This window comes from Macaca nemestrina, chromosome 2 (genome assembly GCF_043159975.1).
Source record: "Macaca nemestrina isolate mMacNem1 chromosome 2, mMacNem.hap1, whole genome shotgun sequence".
In the NCBI taxonomy this organism is placed as follows: domain Eukaryota; kingdom Metazoa; phylum Chordata; class Mammalia; order Primates; family Cercopithecidae; genus Macaca; species Macaca nemestrina.
The window spans coordinates 38,593,439-38,613,917 of NC_092126.1; the positions used below are offsets into that span (position 1 = coordinate 38,593,439).

At 41.3% G+C, this 20,479-nt stretch overlaps 1 protein-coding gene across 3 annotated transcripts in view; it reads left to right on the top strand.

The window, feature by feature from the left end:
* LOC105469910 (protein phosphatase 2 regulatory subunit B''alpha) overlaps positions 1-20,479 on the top strand; it is a 194,122-nt gene that overhangs the window by 70,599 nt on the left and 103,044 nt on the right. For all 3 annotated transcript variants that reach the window (XM_011721501.3, XM_071090952.1, XM_071090953.1), the window contains 2 exons: positions 11,509-11,612; positions 19,977-20,079. In XM_011721501.3, the coding sequence (XP_011719803.3) occupies positions 11,509-11,612; positions 19,977-20,079 (207 nt within the window). The remainder of the gene's footprint in view (positions 1-11,508; positions 11,613-19,976; positions 20,080-20,479) is intronic.

A 20,479-nucleotide genomic window follows, 5' to 3' on the forward strand; every position in this document is an offset into this window, starting at 1 on the left:
GCTCAGGGCCCCACTAGCACTCCACAGATTCAGTGAGAGGAGAGCAGAAAGCCTAAAGACTCCACAGTGCTCAAGGGAGGTGTCGAAAAGAATATAGTCAAGGCAGGGTAGAGGTCTCTGGAAGATGGGGAGCCAGAGGAACGACTTTGCCATTTATGTGCAGTGAGAATCAGTCTGTATGTGGCATCAGAAAAAACAGCAGTGTTGAAACTGACAGATAACATGGAGAAGTTTAAAAAGATAGAAAACTATTTAGCCATAGTAACAGTCGTTTACATAACAATTTGCTTCTTATACCTAATAATCATGTGGTGCAATAGCGATTATACATATATATGTCTGATTAACTTGTTTGAATTATACTTAATTATAGCCCTAAACTCTATTCATGGGCACCAAGCCTTTTTGTTCATTGCTTTTAGATCTTAATTGTCAGCTCAGGTAGCAAAGTAAAGTGCACATACCTTTAAAAAGTTAAAACCAATGTTGCATTTTTATAAAATGAGGATGCGTGGGCAGGCACAGTAACTCATGCCTATAATCCCAGGACTTTGGGAGGTTGAGGCAGGAGGATCGCTTGAGCCTGGGAGTTCAAGACCAGCCTGCGCAACATAGTGAGACCCCATCTCTACAGATAATAATTTTTAAAAATTACCTGGGTGTAGTGACATGTGCCTGTGGTCCTAGCTACTCAGGAGACTGAGGCAGGAGGATCGGAGACTGAGCCCAGGATGTTGAGGCTGCAGTGAGCCATGATCACACCACCACACTCCAGCCTGGGTGACAGAGACCCTGTCTCAATAAAAAGTTGGGGGTGGGGATGTGTATATAATTACCTGGGAAGTTGAGGGGGATGCGTATATAATTACCTGAAAATATAATCATGTGTGTGTCAGTTTGTATTTTTTTTTTTGCCTCTTTATTCTTAAAACCATTTGTTTAAAAGTTGATATAATCATGTCTTCCAGTTAGCTAATTCTCTTTTTTTCTAATGTTATTTCCATGGTTTGTTGGGAAACAGGTGGTGTTTGGTTACATGAGTAAGTTATTTAGTGATGATTTGTGAGATTATGGTGCACCCATCACCCAGGCAGTATACTGTGCACCCTATTTGTAGTGTTTTATCCCTCACCCCTTCCTACCCTTTCCCCCTTAGTCCCCAGGGTCCATTGTGTCATTCTTACGCCTTTGCATCCTCATAGCTTCACTCCCACTTTTGAGTGAGAACATATGATGTTTGGTTTTCCATTCCTGAGTTACTCCACATGAAATAGTCTCCAATCTCATCCTGGTCACTGTGAATGCCATTAATTAATTCCTTTTTATGGCTGAGTAGTATTCCATCGTATACATACACACACGCACACACACACACACACACACACACACACACACACAGAGCACAGTTTGTATATCCATTTGTTGATTGATGGGCATTGGGTTGGTTCCACGTTTTTGCAATTGCGAATTGTGCTGCTATAAACATGCATGTACAAATATCTTTTTTTACAGTGACTTCTTTTCCTCTGAGTAGATACCCAGTAGTGGGATTGCAGGATCAAATGGTAGTTCTACTTTTAGTTCTTTAAAGAATCTCCACACTGTTTTCCGTTGTGGTTGTACTAGTTTACATTCCCACCAGCAGTGTGGAAGTGTTCTCTCTTCACTGCAGCCGTGCCAACATCTACTGGTTTTTTTGTTTGTTTGTTTTTGGGTTTTTTGTTTTGTTTTGTTTTGTTTTGCAGGAGTAAGGTGGTATTGCATTGTGGTTTTGATTTGCGTTTCCCTGATCATTAGTGACATTGAGCATTTTTTATATGTTTGTTGGCCATTTGTATATCTTCTTTTGAGAATTGTCTATTCATGTCATTAGCCCACTTTTTGATGGGATTTTTTTTTCTTATTGATATGAGTTCATTGTAGATTCTGGATATTAGTCCTTTGTCAGATGTATAGATCGTGAAGACTTTTTCCCACTCTGTGGGTTGTCTGTTTACTTGCTGACTGTTCCTTTCACCGTGCAAAACCTCTTTAAGTCCTAGCAATTTATCTTTGTTTTTATTACATTTGCTTTTGGGTTCTTCGTCATGAAATCTTTGTCCAAGCCAATGTCTAGAAGGGTTTTCCCAGTGTTATCTTCTAGAATTTTTATAGTTTCAGGTCTTAGATTTAAGTCCTTAATCCATCTTGAGTTGATTTTTGTAAAAGGTGACAGATGAGGATCCAGTTTCATTCTCCTACATGTGACTAGCCAATTATCCCAGCACTATTTGTTGAAAAGGGTATGCTTTCCCTACTTTGTGTTTTTGTTTACTTTGTCAAAGATCAGTTGGCTGTATTTGGCTTTATCTCTGGGTTCTCTATTCTTTTCCACTGTCTATGTGCCTATTTTTATAACAGTACCATGCTGTTTTGATGACTGTGGCCTTATAGTATAGTTTGAAATCAGGTAATGTGATGCCTCCAGATTTATTCTTTTTTCCTAGTCTTGCATTGGCCATGCAGGCTCTTTTTTGGTTCCATATGAATTTTAGAATAGTTTTTTTCTAATTCTGTGAAGAATGTTGGTGGTATTTTGATAGGAATTGTGATGGGAATTGCATTGAGTCTGTAGATTGCTTTTGGCAGAATGGTCATTTTCACAATATTGATTCTACCCATCCATGAGCATGGTATGTGTTTCTATTTGTTTGTGTCATCTGTGATTTCTTTCAGCAGTGGTTTGTAGTTTTCCTTGTAGAGGTCTTTCACCCCCTTGGTTAGGTGTATTGCTAAGTATGTTTTTTTTGTTTGTTTGTTTTTTGTTTTTTTGCAGCTGTTGTAAAAGGGATCGAGTTTTTGATTTGATACTCAGCTTGCTCACTGTTGTTGTATAGAAGAGCTACTGATTTGTGTACAGTAATTGTGTATTCGAAAACTTTGCTGAATTATTTTATCAGTTTCAGGAGTTTTCTGGAGGAGTTTTTAGGATCTTCTGGGTAAATAATCATATCATCAGCAAACAGCGAGAAATTGACTTCCTCTTTATTTTTGTTTTTTTTTTGTTGTTGTTGTTGTTGTTTTGTTTTTGAGACGGAGTCTTGCCCAGGCTGGAGTGCAGTGTCTCGATCTCGGCTCACTGCAAACTGCAAGCTCCGCCTCCCGGGTTCACGCCATCTCCTGCCTCCACCTTCCAAGTAGCTGGGACTACAGGTGCCTGCCACCATGCCGGCTAATCTTTTGTATTTTTGGTAGAGACAGGGTTTCACCGTATTAGCCAGGATGGTCTCGATCTCCTGACCTCATGATCCACCTGCCTCAGCCTCCCAAAGTGCTGGGATTACAGGCGTGAACCACCACGCCCGGCCAACTTCCTCTTTATTGATATGGGTCCCCTTTATTTCTTTCTCTTGATTGCTCTGACTAGGACGTCATAAAGGGATGCTGGATTTTGTCAAATGCTTTTTCTCCATTTATTGAGATGATCATGTGATTTTGGTTTTTAATTCTGTTTATGTGGTGTATCACATTTATCGACTTGCATATGTTAAGCTATCCCTGCATCCCTGTTATGAAACCCACTTGATCATGGTGGATTATCTTCTTGATATGTTGTTAGATTCAGTTAGCTAGTATTTAGTTAAGGATTTTAGCATCTATGTTCATCAGGGATATTGGTCTGTAGGTTTTGTTTGTTTGGTTGGTTGGTTGGTTATATCCTTTCCTGGTTTTGATATTAGGGTGATGCCGGCTTCATAGAATGAATTAGGGAGAGTTCCCTGTTTCTCTGTCTTGTGGAATAGTGTCAGTAGGATTGGTACCAATTCTTCTTTGAATATCTGGTAGAATTCTGCTGTGAATCCGTCTGTCCTGGACTTCTTTTTGTTGGTAATTTTTAAGTTACCATTTCAGTATCACTGCTCGTCACTGGTCTGTTCACGGTATCTAATTCTTCCTGATTTAAGCTAGAAGGGTTGTATCTTTCCAGGAATTTATCCATGTCTTCTAGGTTTTCTAGTTTATGTGCATAAAGGTGTTCATAGTAACCTTGAATGATCTTTTGTATTTCTATGGTGTCAGTTGTAATATCTCCTATTTTGTTTCTTATTGAGATTACTTGGATTTTCTCTCTTCTTTTCTTGGTTAATCTTGCTAATGGTCTATCAATTTTATTTATCTTTTCAAAGAACTAGCTTTTTGTTTCATTTATCTTTTCTATTATTTTTTTCAATCTCATTTAGTTCTGCTCTGATCCTGGTCATTTCCTTTCTTCTGCTGGGTTTGGATTTGGCTTCTTCCGTTCTTGTTTCTCTAATTCCTTGAGGTGTGACCTTAGATTGTCTGTTTGTGCTCTTTCAGGCTTTTTTTTTTTTTTTTTTTTTTTTTTGAGACAGAATCTCTCTCTGTCACCAGGTGGGAGTGCAGTGGCGCAATCTTGGCTCACTGCAGCCGCCACCTCCTGGATTCAAGTGATTCTCCTGTGTCAGCCTCCTGAGTAGCTGGGACTACAGGTGCGCACAACCACACCCAGCTAATTTTTGTATTTTTTAATAGAGATGGGGTTTCATCATGTTGGCCAGGATGGTCTCGATCTCTTGACCTCATGATCCGCCCACCTCAGCCTCCCAAAGTGCTGGGATGATGGGCGTGAGCCACTGCGCCCAGCCCAGACTTTTTGATGTAGGCATTTAGGGCTATGAACTTTTCTCTTAGCATTGCCTTTGCTGTGTCCCAGAGGGTTTGATAGGTTGTGTCACTGTTGTCATTCAATTTGAATAATTTTTTAAATTTCCATCTTGATTTCATTTTTGACCCAATCATCATTCAGGAGCAAGTTATTTAATTTCCATGTATTTGCATGGTTTTGAGGCTTCCTTTTGGAGTTGATTTCAGGTTTTATTCCACTGTGGTCTGAGAGAGTGCTTGATATAATTTCAGTTTTCTTAAATGTATTGAGGCTCATTTTGTGGCCTCTTCTGTGGTCTATCTTGGAGAAAGTTCCATGTGCTGTTGAATAGAATGCATATTCTGCAGTTGTTGGATGGAATGTTCTGTATATATCTATTAAGTCCATTTGTTCCAGGGTATAGTTTAAATCTATTGTTTCTTTATTGACTTTCTGTCTTGATGACCTGTCTAGTGCTGTCAGTGGAGTATTGAAGTCCCCCACTCTTGTTGTGTTACTCTCTATCTCATTTGTTAGGTCTATTAGTAATTGTTTTATAAACTTGGGAGCTCCAGTGTTAGTGCATATATGTTTAGGATTGTGATATTTTCCTGTTGGAAAAGGCCTTTTATCATTATATAATGTTCCTGTTTGTCTTTTTTTTTTTTTTTTTTTTTTTTTTTTGAGACGGAGTCTCGCTCTGTCACCCAGGCTGGAGTGCAGTGGCTGGATCTCAGCTCACTGCAAGCTCCGCCTCCCGGGTTCACGCCATTCTCCTGCCTCAGCCTCCCGAGTAGCTGGGACTACAGGCGCCTGCCACCTCGCCCAGCTAAGTTTTTGTATTTTTAGTAGAGACGGGGTTTCACTGTGTTACCCAGGATGGTCTCGATCTCCTGACCTCGTGATCCGCCCGTCTCGGCCTCCCAAAGTGCTGGGATTACAGGCTTGAGCCACCGCGCCCGGCCCTGTTTGTCTTTTTTAACTGTTGTTGCTTTAAAGTTTGTTTTATCTGTTATAAGAATAGCTACTCCTGCTCGCCTTTGGTGTCCATTTGCCTGAAATGTCTTTTTCCACCCTTAAGTTTGTGCAAGTCCTTATGTGTTAGGTGAGTCTCTTGAAGGCAGCAGATAATTGGTTGGTGAATTCTTATCAATTCTACAATTCTTTATCTTTTAAGTGGAGCATTTAGATCATTTATATTCAGTGTTAATATTGAGATATGAGGTACCATTCCATTCATCATACTGTTTGTTTCCTGTGTACCTTGGTTTTTTTATTTTGTTTTTTAAATTGCATTTTTGTTTTATAGGTCCTCTGGGATTTATGCTTTAAAGAGGTTCTGTGTTGATGTGTTTCCAGGATTTGTTTCAAGATTTAGAGCTCCTTTTAGCAGTTCTTGTAGTGGTGGCTTGGTAGTGGCAAATTCTCTTAGCATTTCTTTTTCTGAAAAAGACTCTTCTTCATATACGAAGTTTAGTTTCGCTGGATACAAAATTCTTGGCTTTTTTTTTTTTTTTTTTGATAACTGATAATTGTTTTGTTTGAGGAGGCTGAAGATAGGGCCGTAGTTCCTTCTAGCTTGTAGGGTTCTGCTGAGAAATCTGCTATTAACCTGGTAGGTTTTCCTTTATAGGTTACCTGGTACTTTTGTGTCACCACTCTGAAGATTCTTTCCTTTATCTTAACTTTAGATTACCTGATAACAGTGTGCCTAGGCAGTGATCTTTTTGTGATTAATTTCCCAGGTATTCTTTGTGCTTCTTGTATTTGGATGTCTAGGTCTCTAGCGAGGCCAGGGAAGTTTTCCTCAATTATTCTCCCAAGTATGTTTTCCAAACTTAGATTTCTCTTCTTCCTCAGGAACACCAGTCAATCTTAGATTTGGTCATTTAACATAATCCTTGACTCCTTGGAGGCTTTGTTCATATTTTCTTTTTTTCTTTGTCTTTGTTGGATTGGGTTAATTTGAAGACTTTGTCTTTGAGCTCTGAATTTCTTTCTTCTGCTTGTTCAGTTCCATTGCTGAGACTTTCCAGAGCATTTTGCATTTCTGTAAGTGTGTCCATTGTTTCCTGAAGTTTTGATTGTTTTTTATTTATGCTGTTTCCTTGAATATTTCTCCCTTCACTTTTATCGTTTTTTGGATTTCCTTGCATTGGGCTTCGCCTTTCTCTGGTGCCTCCCTGATAAGCTTAATAACTAACCTCCTAAATTCTTTTTCAGGTAAATCAGGGATTTCTTCTTGGTTTGGGTCCATTGCTGGTGAGCTAGTGTGATTTTGGGGGGTATTAAAGAACCTTGTTTTGTCATATAACCAGAGTTGGTTTTCTGGTTCCTTCTCATATGGGTAGGCTCTGTCAGAGGGAAGGTCTAGGACTGAAGGCTGTTGGTCAGATTCGTTTGTCCCACGGGGTGTTCCCTTGATGTAGTACTCTCCCTCTTTTCCTATGGATGTGGCTTCCTGAGAGCCAAGATGTAGTGATTGTTATCTCTCTTCTGGATCTAGCCACCCAGCAAGTCCAGGCTCTGGGCTGGTACTGGGGGTTGTCTGCACAGCGTCCTGTGATGTGAAGCCTCTGTGGGTCTCTCAGCCGTGGATACCAGCACAGTATTTGGAGTGTCTCTTGGGTCCTACAGGAGCAGTCTGCTTCCTTCAGGGGGTCTGTGGGTCCTCTCAGGTTTCCTGATTTATTCCTGAAGTAGTTCTGGAGCAAAAATTCACAATGCAATCTTCCACACACTGCTCTCTCTGTCCCAAGTTGGAGCTGCAGTCTAGTCCTGCGTCCGGTCCACCATGATCGCCTCAGTCCTCAGAGACTTTTTGTTACTCCTAATTGTCTTTTAATTTAGCTTTTACTTGGCTATTGCAGTCTGTTAGTACTCACTAAGTCATCCTTATTTTCAACAGTTCTTTACTATGTATGCAAGTCTTTTTTGGTACCAGGCAGTGAGCTCTGTGTCTCCAGCACTTACTGTTCATATTCTTATGATAGGTTGGCATAGGAAAAGGAGAAGAGAGGCAACCTTTAAGGAGTAAGGAGGAGAGTTTGTTAGAGCAATAAATGAATGTTCTTATGGATTCTTGTAGTTTATAAAGTTATTTGGAAGACCAGCTTGAGTTTGCCGCCTACTCTTAGTGGCACTCAAGTGTAGCTATAAAGACTGGGATCTGTTTTTAAGTGCCTAGAAAACTCTGTGTTTATGAAATCTGCATCTGTTGGTGAAGTTTAGCTCATTCATCTTAGACCTCAAACAGCCCTGAAGAACTTAATGCTCGCATCTGGTTAAATTCTCAGTGTGTAGTTTGTACGTTTTTCCACAGCTTTAAGTAATGATAGAGAAGAAGTGAATAGGGAATGAATCTCAGAGAAATGAAAACAACATAGAAACAGAAACAGAGAAATAGTAAGAAATGCATTTTTCAGAGACTGGGCCAAAGGATTCATCATGAAGTTTTAACTTCTAGCAGAAAGTTGAGGAAGAAGAATAAGACTCTTTTCTGAACCATACAAAGCCCTGCAGCTCCTGTCTTCTGGCTGACATAGCACCATGTTTACCCGTCACACCTATAGCCTGGAAGGTAGCCTCTCTGTGTCTGAATTTCTTCATCTGCAAAATGGGATTAAAAAAATAACTGCCCTCGTCTAACATGAGGATCACCTGAGGGCCAGATGAAATTATAAACCTGAGACATCTTAAATTGTTAAAAGAAGATTACAAATATTGGGTAATCATCCTCTCCTGTGTGTATCATTAGACAACCTTGCTTTGGATTATTTGTTTTGTTGGCCATTCTTAGATCAAACCGTAGGTGTTAATCAAGTTTTCTTTGCTCCAGCAACTTTCATTACCACATATTGACTCTCACCTCCTCCTCTTAAAGTAAGTTTCCTAAATCCATTTTCTGTATTTCTGTGTGTACCCACTTGCTATCCACTCTCTTTCTTTGTTTAAAAAAAAAAAAAAAAAAAAAAAAAAAAAAAAAAGCTTGTTCTCTTTTCGTTAATAAAAGTGCCATTCTCTTGCCTTCAGATTAATGCCATTTACTGTTTAAGTTCTTATTGATCTCCTGGCTCCTTTGATCTTAAATCTTTGATTTTTAAGCAGATGCAGGCTAGCATAGTTTTTTTTAATAGTCAGAGTGTAATGTCCACAGCCCTGACCATTCTGCCTTTCCCATTTTTTCCCTTTGTCATTTTTCCAAGGGCGTAATACCCTCCTGCTGTTTAACACTTGGCTACTCATTGTACCCCAGTATAAGAACAATAGGCTGACCTTTTCCAGTCTACTTCAGAACATCTTTGTTCTATACCCTGTCTCTGAGGATTTTGCGTTTGGGTCATAATAAGTTTATTAACCTTCAGAGACTTACTCCTCCTTTTGAGCTGATGTATATCCATTTTAACAGGAGTCTTCTGGAGAAAAGACCGTAAGAGAATGAAATTTGCTTAGTTAGTGGAAGTTACCCCACAGAAGATAGTAAGCACACAGCCCCTGGAAGTGTTTCTGATCAGGAAGTTAGAAGATTCCTGATCCCTCCAATTCTGAAAAATTCATGAGTGACTCTAATGGTGGGAGTTTGAAGCACTTTTGGTAAGCCGGTTCCAGCGTCTCCACACACCTTCTGTTTGTGGCTCGTTCACCCTGCCTCCATGATACAGACGATTCTTTCCCAGTGGTTGCCACTAGCCTATCACTAAGACTGTCTAAGAGCATTTTCTTGGCAAACCACCATTCTGCATGAAAGGAGTGTCTGGGATTGGGGAAAATGGATTCAACAGCTTATACAGCCAAAGTATATTAATTGTGAGCTTTGTACCTTGGCAATCATTATTTATACAATAAACAAAATCACATGGTTGCTAAGCAACACCTTTCCCTCATTCTTGACCCCAGTGGAGGTATGAGGTATTCAACCTCTGGACTTAAAAAATCTTAAATTCTACTCTGTTTGCAGACATGCTTTAGTGGCCCCGGCAGCAGCAACCTCTTATTTCTGCCCTGTCCTTACCTCCCTTGTCTTGAATCTTGCCTTCCATTATCTCCATGAACCCAGCAGCCTGGGTGTTCTTTCAGGGTAACTAATGTCAGACTAGGTACTCTTCAGGCTCCTGTGGGGGTCCCCTGTGCACTGAGGCCTCACACCAGGAGCAGCTTCACCTAAGCCTAATGTGGATGCACATCTAGTCTTCCTCCAGAGGAGAGGCTTTTCCTCTGTATAATGATGAGGGTGCAACAGATCCTGGGTCTAATGTGAATAATGATATATTTATCTCATAACAAAATGTGACTTGTTGAAGAGTTCCACATTTGGGAATATGTTTTCCGTGTATGTAGAAATTGAGATGATTTGGAGACTATCTTTGCTAGTAGTAAGGATTGTATTGTTGCTTATAGGAGTGGTCCCCAACCTTTTTGGCACCAGGGACTAGCTTTGTGGAAGACAGTTTCTCCATGGATGTGGGTAGAGTGGGGGATAGCATCAGGATGAAATTGTTCTGCCTCAGATCGTCAAGCGTGTCTTAGAGTGCACAACCTAGATCCCTTGCATGCACAGTTCACAATAGGGTTCACTCTCCTATAAGAATCTGATGCTGCCACTGGTCTGACAGGAGGTGGAGCTCAGGTGGTACTGCTCATTCACCCGCCCTTCACCTCCTGCTGTCTGGCCCAGTTCCTAACAGGTCACGGACTGGTACCTGTCCATGTGTCCATGGCCTGGGGGTTGGGGACCTCTTCCTTTCAATTAAAAAGAAATTGTCATTTTACTCTCATAAGAAAGAGAGTTCTTACTAAATTTACCTCCCTTTTTCCTAGAGAATTTTTTCTCCTTCAGTTTTTTTTAATTGAAAGGAAGAGCTTTTTTATGGAGAAAAATCAGTACCTTTTAGGGTACTAAAATTGTTTTATTTCATTCCCATTCTTTCCTAAGGCTTTGTAATCATTTGTGGTAGCCTCTAATAGATAAATGATAGCATTTTACCTTTCATCTTTTACCTGAATTAGAACCATTTAAATAGATATGATAGCTGTTTTCTTGAGCAGTCTAGGATTTTCTGGTTCTTCTTGAACCTAGGACTTAATAACATAATAGGCAAAGGAGAGAGAAGGAGATAGGTAGTGGAATATTAACACCAAGTGACCAAGTAATAAAGGTGGCTGTGTTTGGAATGAACGAAGGACATATATACAACTATGACATTCAGTCATTTCTTTTTCTTTCTAGAAGGTAGTAAATTTCTAAGAGTGGTAAGCCAAGTGTGGTGGCTCACGCCTGTAATCCCAGCACTTTGGGAGGCTGAGGCAGGTGGATCATTTGAGATCAGAAGTTCAAGACCAGCCTGGCCAACATGGTGAAATTCCATCTCTACTAAAAATACAAAAATTTGCCAGGTGTGGTGGTGGGCACTTGTAATCCCAGCTACTCAGGAGGCTGAGGCAGGAGAATTGCTTAAACCTAGGAGGCGGAGGTTGCAGTGAGCTGAGATTGTGTTACTGCATTCCAGCCTGGGCAACAGAGGCATGACTCCGTCTCAAAACAGAAAGAAAAAAATGGTGGGAAGGGATGCTGGTTGCTTTAGCTGTCAGGTTGGAGGAGGGAATCACCTTAAATGAAGTTGGAGAAAACGTAAATGGATTTCCATTTTCTTCATTAAACATGTTCTCTCCTCTTATTTTGTTTCCCCTCGGCCTCTCTCTGAATCTACCCTAGTTGATGTATTTGCCTATGTTCCCGTTTTGTTCTCCTGAGGGCTCTTCCAGCCACTGTGGCATGAAGGGTAAAAGCCACAAAGACCTTTTCTTTGGCCATGTCATCTCTTCATTCCCTCTTGGCTTACCCTGTATGTGTTTTATATTTGCAGGTCTGTGGCTGTCCTCTCTATTGGAAAGCCCCCATGTTCAGGGCTGCAGGGGGAGAGAAGACAGGATTTGTGACATCACAGTCATTCATTGCCATGTGGAGAAAGTAAGTATGTGAGCAGTCACTCTGCGGCTAGGCAAAGAATTGTGTGACCGTCATGACATGCTTTCTAAAGGTCACCTACTTTACTTATTTATTCATTTTCCCTTTACCCTTTATATCAACAAAGAAAATTCAATGATTTATAACCATTGTTACCCACACACAAGTTATTTGCCACAAGCCTTTATCTAACCTCTTTAAAAAACGGTAAAGCAGATCTGCAGAAATCTTTCTTTAAAAACTATTTGATAAGTTTTACTTGGGTTTTCTTGTTGTTTGTTTTTTATTTTTGTTTTTTTGAGACAGAGTGTCACTCTTTTACCCAGGCTAGTGTGCAGAGACCCAGTCATAGCTCACTGCAGCCTCAAACTCCTGGGCTCAAGTGATCGTCCTACCTCAGCTTCCTAAGTAGCTAGGACTACAGGCATGTACCGCCACACCTGGCTAATTTTTTATAGCAACTGGATCTCACTCTGTTGCCCAGACTGGTCAGAAACTCCTGGCCTTGAGCAATCCTCCGAGCTCGGCTGCCCAAAGTGCTGTGATTACAGGTGTGAACCCTACACCCAGCCAATTTTACTTGTTAAATTTGGGTCTCGGGATTTGAATCCAGCAGCAGTGAAATAGAAGCAAATAAGAACTCCCCTTTAAGGGGGGCAGATCAGATGTGTCACATGAGAAATACATTTTCATTCCCATATGATCTAATTTAGAATTACATCTAGTTGATTTATTAGAAATACTGAATTCTAATAGATTTTAATCATTACTTTTTGAAAGCCCCAGTTAAGTAAACAAAGGACTAGTATATTTATCAAGCTTCTCCTGGATTCTAATATTCTGACAAATTTTCTTGAATTCAAACCCAATATCTTTCTTCTTTATCTCTTTTTTCTCCCTTCTTTCTTCTTTAGGAGTTATTTCTTGGTATATTTATACATCTTAGCTAAGTATCACAGCTTGCCCCTTCTGCCTCTTTTAACTGATCAGCACCCTTGTTATGCATGTTCTTCTTGCCTTTTCTGAGCTAAATATCCTTCCTGGTAAACTATTGGGAAATGCTACGCACCTATTGTTATTATTATTTAACGTCAACCTACAATAGCAGCAGATTGAACAGACAGATTCTTTCTGATTTCTTCATTTCAGCTAAAAGCCCTTAATAGGGTAATACTTGAGAATATAGTAGGTGATAAATAAATGTATTCTTACTTTTAAAAATCTAGCAGCAGGTCAAGTTCACCAAGTTCCTCATACATTACATTAGAACTAAAGAGTATGTTGATGGAACATGTTCTCATAAATGAGAACTGAACAATGAGAACACACGGACACAGGGAGGGGAACAGCACACACTGGGGCCTGTCAGGAGGCGGGGTGAGGGAAGGGAGAGCATTAGGAAAAATAGCGAGTGCATACTGGGCTTAATACCTAGCTGATGGGTTGATAGGTGCAGCACACCACCATGACACATGTTTATGTAACAGATGTGCACATCCTGCACATGTACCTTGGAACTTAAAAACTTTAAAAAAATTTTAAAAAGAGTATATGTTGGTGAATAGATCAGCAGCCGCCACCACAACAGCTGTATTCTTTTATTCAGATGAATTGTTTAAATTTTATCTGTAAGGAAGACATTTCTGCAAAACGCAAAAAGCAGGGGAAAGACATGAAGTACAAGTCTCCATTTTGATTAACTGCAGGAAAATTGCTTATGAAGTTATATAGCACAAGCAACTATCCCTATCTTTTTTTTTCATCGGAAAAATTCTATGAATAGTTAAGTGTGTCTCTAAATTAAACTGTTATTTTACAGTCAGATATTAAAATGATTTGAGTGCCCTCTAGTGGAAACTCATCTTTGAGTTCTTAAAATGTCTTTTAAAAGCCAGGGTGCTTTAAGGGAGCCCCGAGTGTGGCTATTTTGGGAGACTAAGCAGCTAAGCGTGGTGGTGTGGGTTACCACACTGACCTTGGAGAAGAGGTGTTTAGTTTTGAAATTTTTTTTTCTACAAATTGCACCCTTTGTATAAAGCAATGTGGGCTCAAGTATAGTATATTAAAACTTTTAAATACAAAAAAATTGCCAACAGGTAATGATACAGAATTAAAACATTTTGGAGAATACATATATATGCTGACTTGCTCCAGTAGCTCTCCATAATCTTTACAAAAAAAGTGAAATATAGAAATCATAAGAATATAGGGAAATAATTTCCCTCATGTCAGACTGCTCATGGGGTGGAGGCCTCAGTATCTCTCCTCCAAAGGGTTCTATCCCACTTCCTTTCCCTGTGCCAGTGCCCATTTCACGTCTATACTCTGACATACACCTTTCGTCAGGACATTTTTAGGAGAAAGACACTGCTCCATAGCGTTTCTTTTTGAGGTCCTAGAGTATCAGCTTTTGGGCAGAACTCATCTCAAATGGAATCAATAATGTTGCTTCAGTTTTATTATGCTTTTCTTTCTTTTATCTTTTCATCTAAATGTGTCATTTGTCCATTAACAAAATAATATTTTGTGCTAAAAGTTCTGAAAGATACTAGTTTAGAATAGCTATGCTTACCTTCATTCTTTAGCTTTCATGACTTTTATCTTTTCTCCTGCCATAGAGTTGACCAGCCAGTAACATTGATAGAAAATTATAATTCACCTTTTCTTTCTATTTCATAGCAAAAGACCATTTCTGATTTTACTTTGTCCTCTCAGAGTAGCTCTCATCTGTCATGTCTCTGCTATTTCTGTATCTTACTATTCTGTTTTATATATAAAAGTAGTTCTTTTGAAAGACCTCACTGTTTTTCTACTGTGATCATCCCACCCATTTTCTCATCCTGAGAGGTGGTTCCTATTAGCATCTATTGCGGGAATCTTTTTCTGAAACACGTGTTTTTTTAACTTCAGGAGCCTTAAGCATGTTGAGGAATGGTAAGGAGAATAAGTATAAAAATCATACTGTAGCTCTAATAAGCACAAATGAAGTATACATCTGTTTGATCAAAAACATTTTCTTATTTTTCTTCCTTAATCACTTGTTGAATGCTAACTATATGCCAGGTATTGTGTTCTGGCCTTAAGGATGGTTAGGATACAAAGAAAGTAAGACACAGTTTTATACCCTGTAGAGAGCTTACAGTCTAGTGAAAGAGTTACACCAAGCCATGTGTACTGGCTTGCACCTGTAATCCTAGCTACTTAGGAGGCTAAGGTGGGAGGGTTGCTTGAGCCCAGGACTTTGAGACTGCAGTGAGCTATGATCATGAGACTGTACCACAGCAGCCTTGACAACAGAATGATACCCTGTCTCCAAAAAAAGAAAAAAAAAGACAAAGATGTGAAGATGGCCAAGAAGACACAGCCAGGAAGAGCTTCCCTTTCCTACCAAGAGAAACCAAAATATCGAGTAAACCAGCATACTTTGAACAGATTTTTTAATAGAAAGCACTGACAGTCAGTGGAGAGATGATGCAGTCACTGGGGCTGAAGAGGGAGGAAACTGAGAACACTGCATGGGCTCTGAATGGCTCCTAAGGAAGGGGTAAAAGAAGTAACTGCAGAGCAGGCCACCCTCACTGTGGACCTCTGGGATCCTAGCTGCAAGAGATCCCACGGCCACCATTGACATTTGAGGTGGCAGGGAAAACAGATTGGAGAGCTGGCAGAGACAGAGCTCAAGGCTGTACAGAGCCCACGGGGTTTTGCATGGGAATAGCTGCAACAAAACACAACCGTAAGCATCTATTCCCCCAAGGCTCTCCATATTCCTCTAAGGCTCTAACCTTTGTTGACTACCAGACCTGGAGAGCAGGGCTGTCTTTCCCACAGGACCAGGGCACATCTGATCCGTTCACTCCCATGTCCCCACCAGCCCCTCCCAGGGCCCCTGTCTGACTGCACCCATAGGAGTGGGCACACAGCACAGCCTCCACTGCCCTGCGAGAGCGCTTTTGCCAGTGGCCCCCAATGGAGCGCTTTTGCTGGTGGCCTGGGAGCACTTTGGCGCACCCAGCACAGCTGGCGCTCCACCTCAAGGAGCCAGAGAACAAAGCTACGGGCCTGGTCCTAGGCCCCCAGGGTTAGAGCACAGTCCAGAAGTGCCAAGCTGAGACTTGTGGTTGGAACTCAAGTGAAGGAAGAACCCTCACTCTCAGAGCACTGGGAAGAGTGAGGCATGGGTTGATGGGCTGGCACAGGTACTGGGCCGCAGCCTCTCCCCAAGGGAACCTGACAGTCTGGAACACCTAATAGCCCAGTGATCTGGGTGCAGAAGTCTTGTGACAAACTAGCTGGCTGGGCCAAATTCTAGGCAGTAACCAGGAGACCCTGTCAAGGAAGCGCAAGCTGGGCAGTTCTCACTGCTGTCTGCTGGCCAAAAAAACCTAGGCTGTGGGCACCACACCAGCTGCACAGCCAAGGCAGCATCGCCTTACCCAGGGATCCCTCGCCCTTGACCTACTGCATGAACAGACCACTCACAGACATACCCCTAACCTGCAGTCTACCTGGCAGCCCTTACTATTAAACGCTATCTCCTGGGTTACAGCTTGAATTACAACACCAAAAAATTCTAGCATGAATTGCCTGAGAAAACCCAGTACAGAATTCTGACCACAAATAAAGATCCCATACAGGCCAGGCACAGTGACTCATACCTGTAATCCCAGCACTTTGGGAGGCCAAGGCAGTAAGATTGCATGAGCCTAGGAGTTCAAGACCAGCCTAGGCAACATAGTGAGACTCTGTCTCTACAAAAAAAATAGCCAGGCATGATGGTATGCACCTCTGGTCCCAGCTGCTTAGGAGGCTGAGGCAGGAAGATCGCTTGAACACAGAAGGTTGAGGCTGCAGTGAGCTGTGTTCACGCCATTGTACTCCAGCCTTGGTGACAGAGCCAGACTCTGTCTCAAGAAAGAGAAAATTGTAATCCCAGCACATTGGGAGGCCAACGCGGGTGGATCACCTGAGGTCAAAGTTCAAGACCAGCTTGGCCAACATGGTGAACCCCATCTCTACTAAAAATACTAAAAATTAGCCGGGAATAGTGACAGGCACCTATAATCCCAGCTACTCCAGAGGCTGAGGTGGAAAAATTGTTTGAGCCTGGGAGGCAGAAGTTGCAGTGAGCCGAGGTCACACCATTGCACTCCAGCCTAGGCAACAAGAGCGAAACTCCGTCTTAAAAAAAAAAAAAAAAAAAAAAAAAAAACAGAAAAGATCCCATACAGAGCCTTGGCCCTCTGAAAGCATCCAGAAATAAAGCCAATTGGCTGTACTCAGCTTACACCACAGTCAAACCCTCAAAGGAAATAAAGTAAAAAAAAAAAAAAAAAACTCCATCCAAAGGATAGCAACATCAAAAGATAAAGGAACGCCTGCCCTCATAGATGAGAAAGAACCAGCACAAGAACTCTGGCAATTCTAAAAACCAGAGTGTGTTATTACCTCCAAATGATCTCACTAACTCCCCAGCAATGGTTGTTAACCAAATTAAAGCAGCTGAAGTGACAGAATTCAGAATCTGAATGGTAAGAAAGCTCAATGAAATACAGGAGAAAGTTGAAACTCAACCCAGGGAAAACAGTAAAATGATCCGAGAGTTGAAAGATGACACAGCCATTTTAAGAAAGAACCAAATTGAACTTCTAGAATGGAAAAATTTACTACGGGAATTCCATAATACAACTAGAAGCATTAATAAAGGAGCAGATAGGCCGGGCGCGGTGGCTCAAGCCTGTAATCCCAGCACTTTGGGAGGCCGAGACGGGCGGATCACGAGGTCAGGAGATCGAGACCATCCTGGCTAACATGGTGAAACCCCGTCTCTACTAAAAAATACAAAAAACTAGCCGGGCGAGGTGGCGGGCGCCTGTAGTCCCAGCTACTTGGGAGGCTGAGGCAGGAGAATGGCGTAAACCCGGGAGGCGGAGCTTGCAGTGAGCTGAGATCCGGCCACTGCACTCCAGCTCGGGTGACAGAGCGAGACTCCGTCTCAAAAAAAAAAAATAAATAAATAAATAAAAAATAAAGGAGCAGATCAATCTGAGGAAAGAGTCTCAGAACTCAAAGACCACTCCTTTGAATCAATGCAGGCAGACAAAAATAAAAAAGAATTTTAAAAAATGAAAACTCTCAGAAATATGGGATTATGTAAAGAGACTAAACCTATAACTCATTGGCATTCCTGAGAGAGAAGGAGCAAGAGTACGCAACTTGGAAAACATATGAGGATATAGTCCACAGAAATTTCCCCAGTCTCGCTAAAGAGGTGGACATGGCTGAACTCCATGGAGCAGTGTGGAGATTTCTCAAAGAACTGAGAGTTTACCTTTCAATCCAATAGTTCCATTACTGGGTATATACCCAAAGAAAAATAAGTCATTCTACCAAAAAGACTTATGCACCCATATGTTCATGGAAGCACTGTTCACAATTGCAAAGACATGAAATCAACATACATGCCATGCCCATCAGTGGTAGACTGGATAAAGAAATTGTGATACAGGTACACCATGGACTACTAAGCAGCCACAAAAAAGAATGAAATCATGTTCTTTGTAAGTAACACGGATGCAGCTGGAGACCATTATCCTAAGCAAATTCACAGAAACAGAAAACCAAATACCACATGTTCTCACTTATAAGTGGGAGCTAAGCATCAAGTACACGTGGACATAAAGATGAGAACAGGCCGGGCGCGTGGCTCAAGCCTGTAGTCCCAGCACTTTGGGAAACTGAGGCAGGCAGATCACAAAGTCAGGAGATCGAGACCATCCTGACTAACACAGTGAAACCCCATCTCTACTAAAAATACCAAAAAAAAAAAAAAAAATTAGCTGAGCGTGGTGGCGGGCGCCTGTAGTCCCAGCTACTGGGGAGGCTGAGGCAGGAGAATGGCATGAACCCAGAGGGCAGAGCTTGCAGTGAGCCAAGATCGTGCCACTGCACTCCAACCTAGGCAACAGAGCGAGACTCTGTCTCAAATTTAAAAAAAAAAAAAAAAAAAAATGAGAACAGTAGACACTGGGGAATACAAGAAAGGGTAGTGATGGAGGGAGCAAGGGCTGAAAAACTACCTATTGGTATGTGCTCACTACCTGAGAGATGGATTCATTCATACTCCAAACCTCTACATCACTCAGTATACCTTCATGACAAACCCTTGCATGTACCCCTGAACCTATAATAAAAGTTGGGGGAAAAAAAGAGTTATTCCAATAAGGTTATGCTACTGTGGAACAGCCATGACAGAAATAATAAGGACATGAAAGGACACAGGAGGCCAGTGATATTTCCTGGAAAGTGAAGTAAGGGAAAAGGGTATTGTGGTAGGACGGTAGCATTTACAAATACCTGGTGTGAGAAGGCATGGAACATTTGTGCAACCACAAGTGCAGGAATGGTTAAGAGAAGGGGACATGAGCAGGTAGGATCAGATTCTAGAGGCCCTTCTATGTCAGGTCAAGAAGCTGGGACTTTAGGCCGGGTGCTGTGGCTCACACCTATAATCCCAGCACTTTGGGAGGCCGAGGTGGGCAGATCACGAGGTCAGGAGATCAAGAACATCCTGGCCAACATGGTGAAACCCCCATCTCTACTAAAAATACAAAAACTAGCCAGGCGTGATGGCATGCACCTATAGTCCCAGCTACTCTGGAGGCTGAGGCAGGAGAATTGGTTGAACCCAGGAGGCGGAGGCTGCAGTGAGCTGAGATTGTGCCACTGCACTCCAGCCTAGGTGACGGGCAAAAACTCCGTCTCAAAAAAAAAAAAAAAAAAAAAAAAAAAGCTGGGACTTTAGCCTACTTGACAGAAGAATTTTAACTTGGACAGTGACGTGATCAAATGTGTTATTCAGAAATATCAAGCAACAAACAAGAGCCTAAGAATGGATATTGGCAGTGGGAGACAGAAAGGGGCAAATTTGGTATAAATGAAACAGCATGGTAGTTGATAGGTGTGGAGGTAAAAGGAAGGGAGAAGTTCATGACGACTCCCAAGTTTCTAGCTTGAACCATTGGATGCTTGGAATACTAGATGAGGTAACTGGAGTCCTGAGGAATGTTTCCTGAAAATGTTTTAGACAGCTGTTCCTTCCTTTCTGTTTCCATTGTACCATCAAGGTCAAGGCCTTATTACTTCATGCTAGACCACTGGAAGGGAAGAGGGTCTGATAGGCTTCAGTACTCATCCAGCCTTATGTCATAGACAGCTCATCATTCCAAAATATCCTTTGATTATATAAATTCCTTACTTGATTATTGATCTAAGTGGCCTTCAGATGAAACTGAAATTAACTATTGATGTTATCATCATTGTTTGTTCAGAGGAGCTAATCTTCCTAAGCAGTTGTTTCTTTTATAGGTTGCTGAATAACCATCATGATGATGCCTCTAAATTCATCTGTCTTCTAGCAAAGCCCAACTGCAGCTCTCTAGAACAGGAGGATTTCATCCCTCTACTTCAGGTAATTTTCATTTCCTTTTGAAAATGGGTTCTAATTTTGGAGTTTCAGTAATTTTGTTTAAAATTTGCAACTATAACATGTCAATTGAGCTACACAAATCTAGAGATCAGATTTCTAAAAGAGTGGTTTTCAAACTTGTTTTAGCAGCAAGATCCTCTCGTTAAATGACATCTGAAACAGAACCCATAGTAGTAGAAGAGCTACTCCTTCAGGGCTACTCCCACTGAAGCAGAGGAGAGGGGCTACTCAGCCACCCTTTTGCCCACCCACAGCAATCACTGAGGCGCCTTCTGAAATGATAGAATGCAAGAAGATAACTTCTCTGTTAGTGTAGAACATAGCTAAGAACCTGATAGAAAGAAAGAAAAGGTCATGATGTAACTGGAATAACTCTCACAAA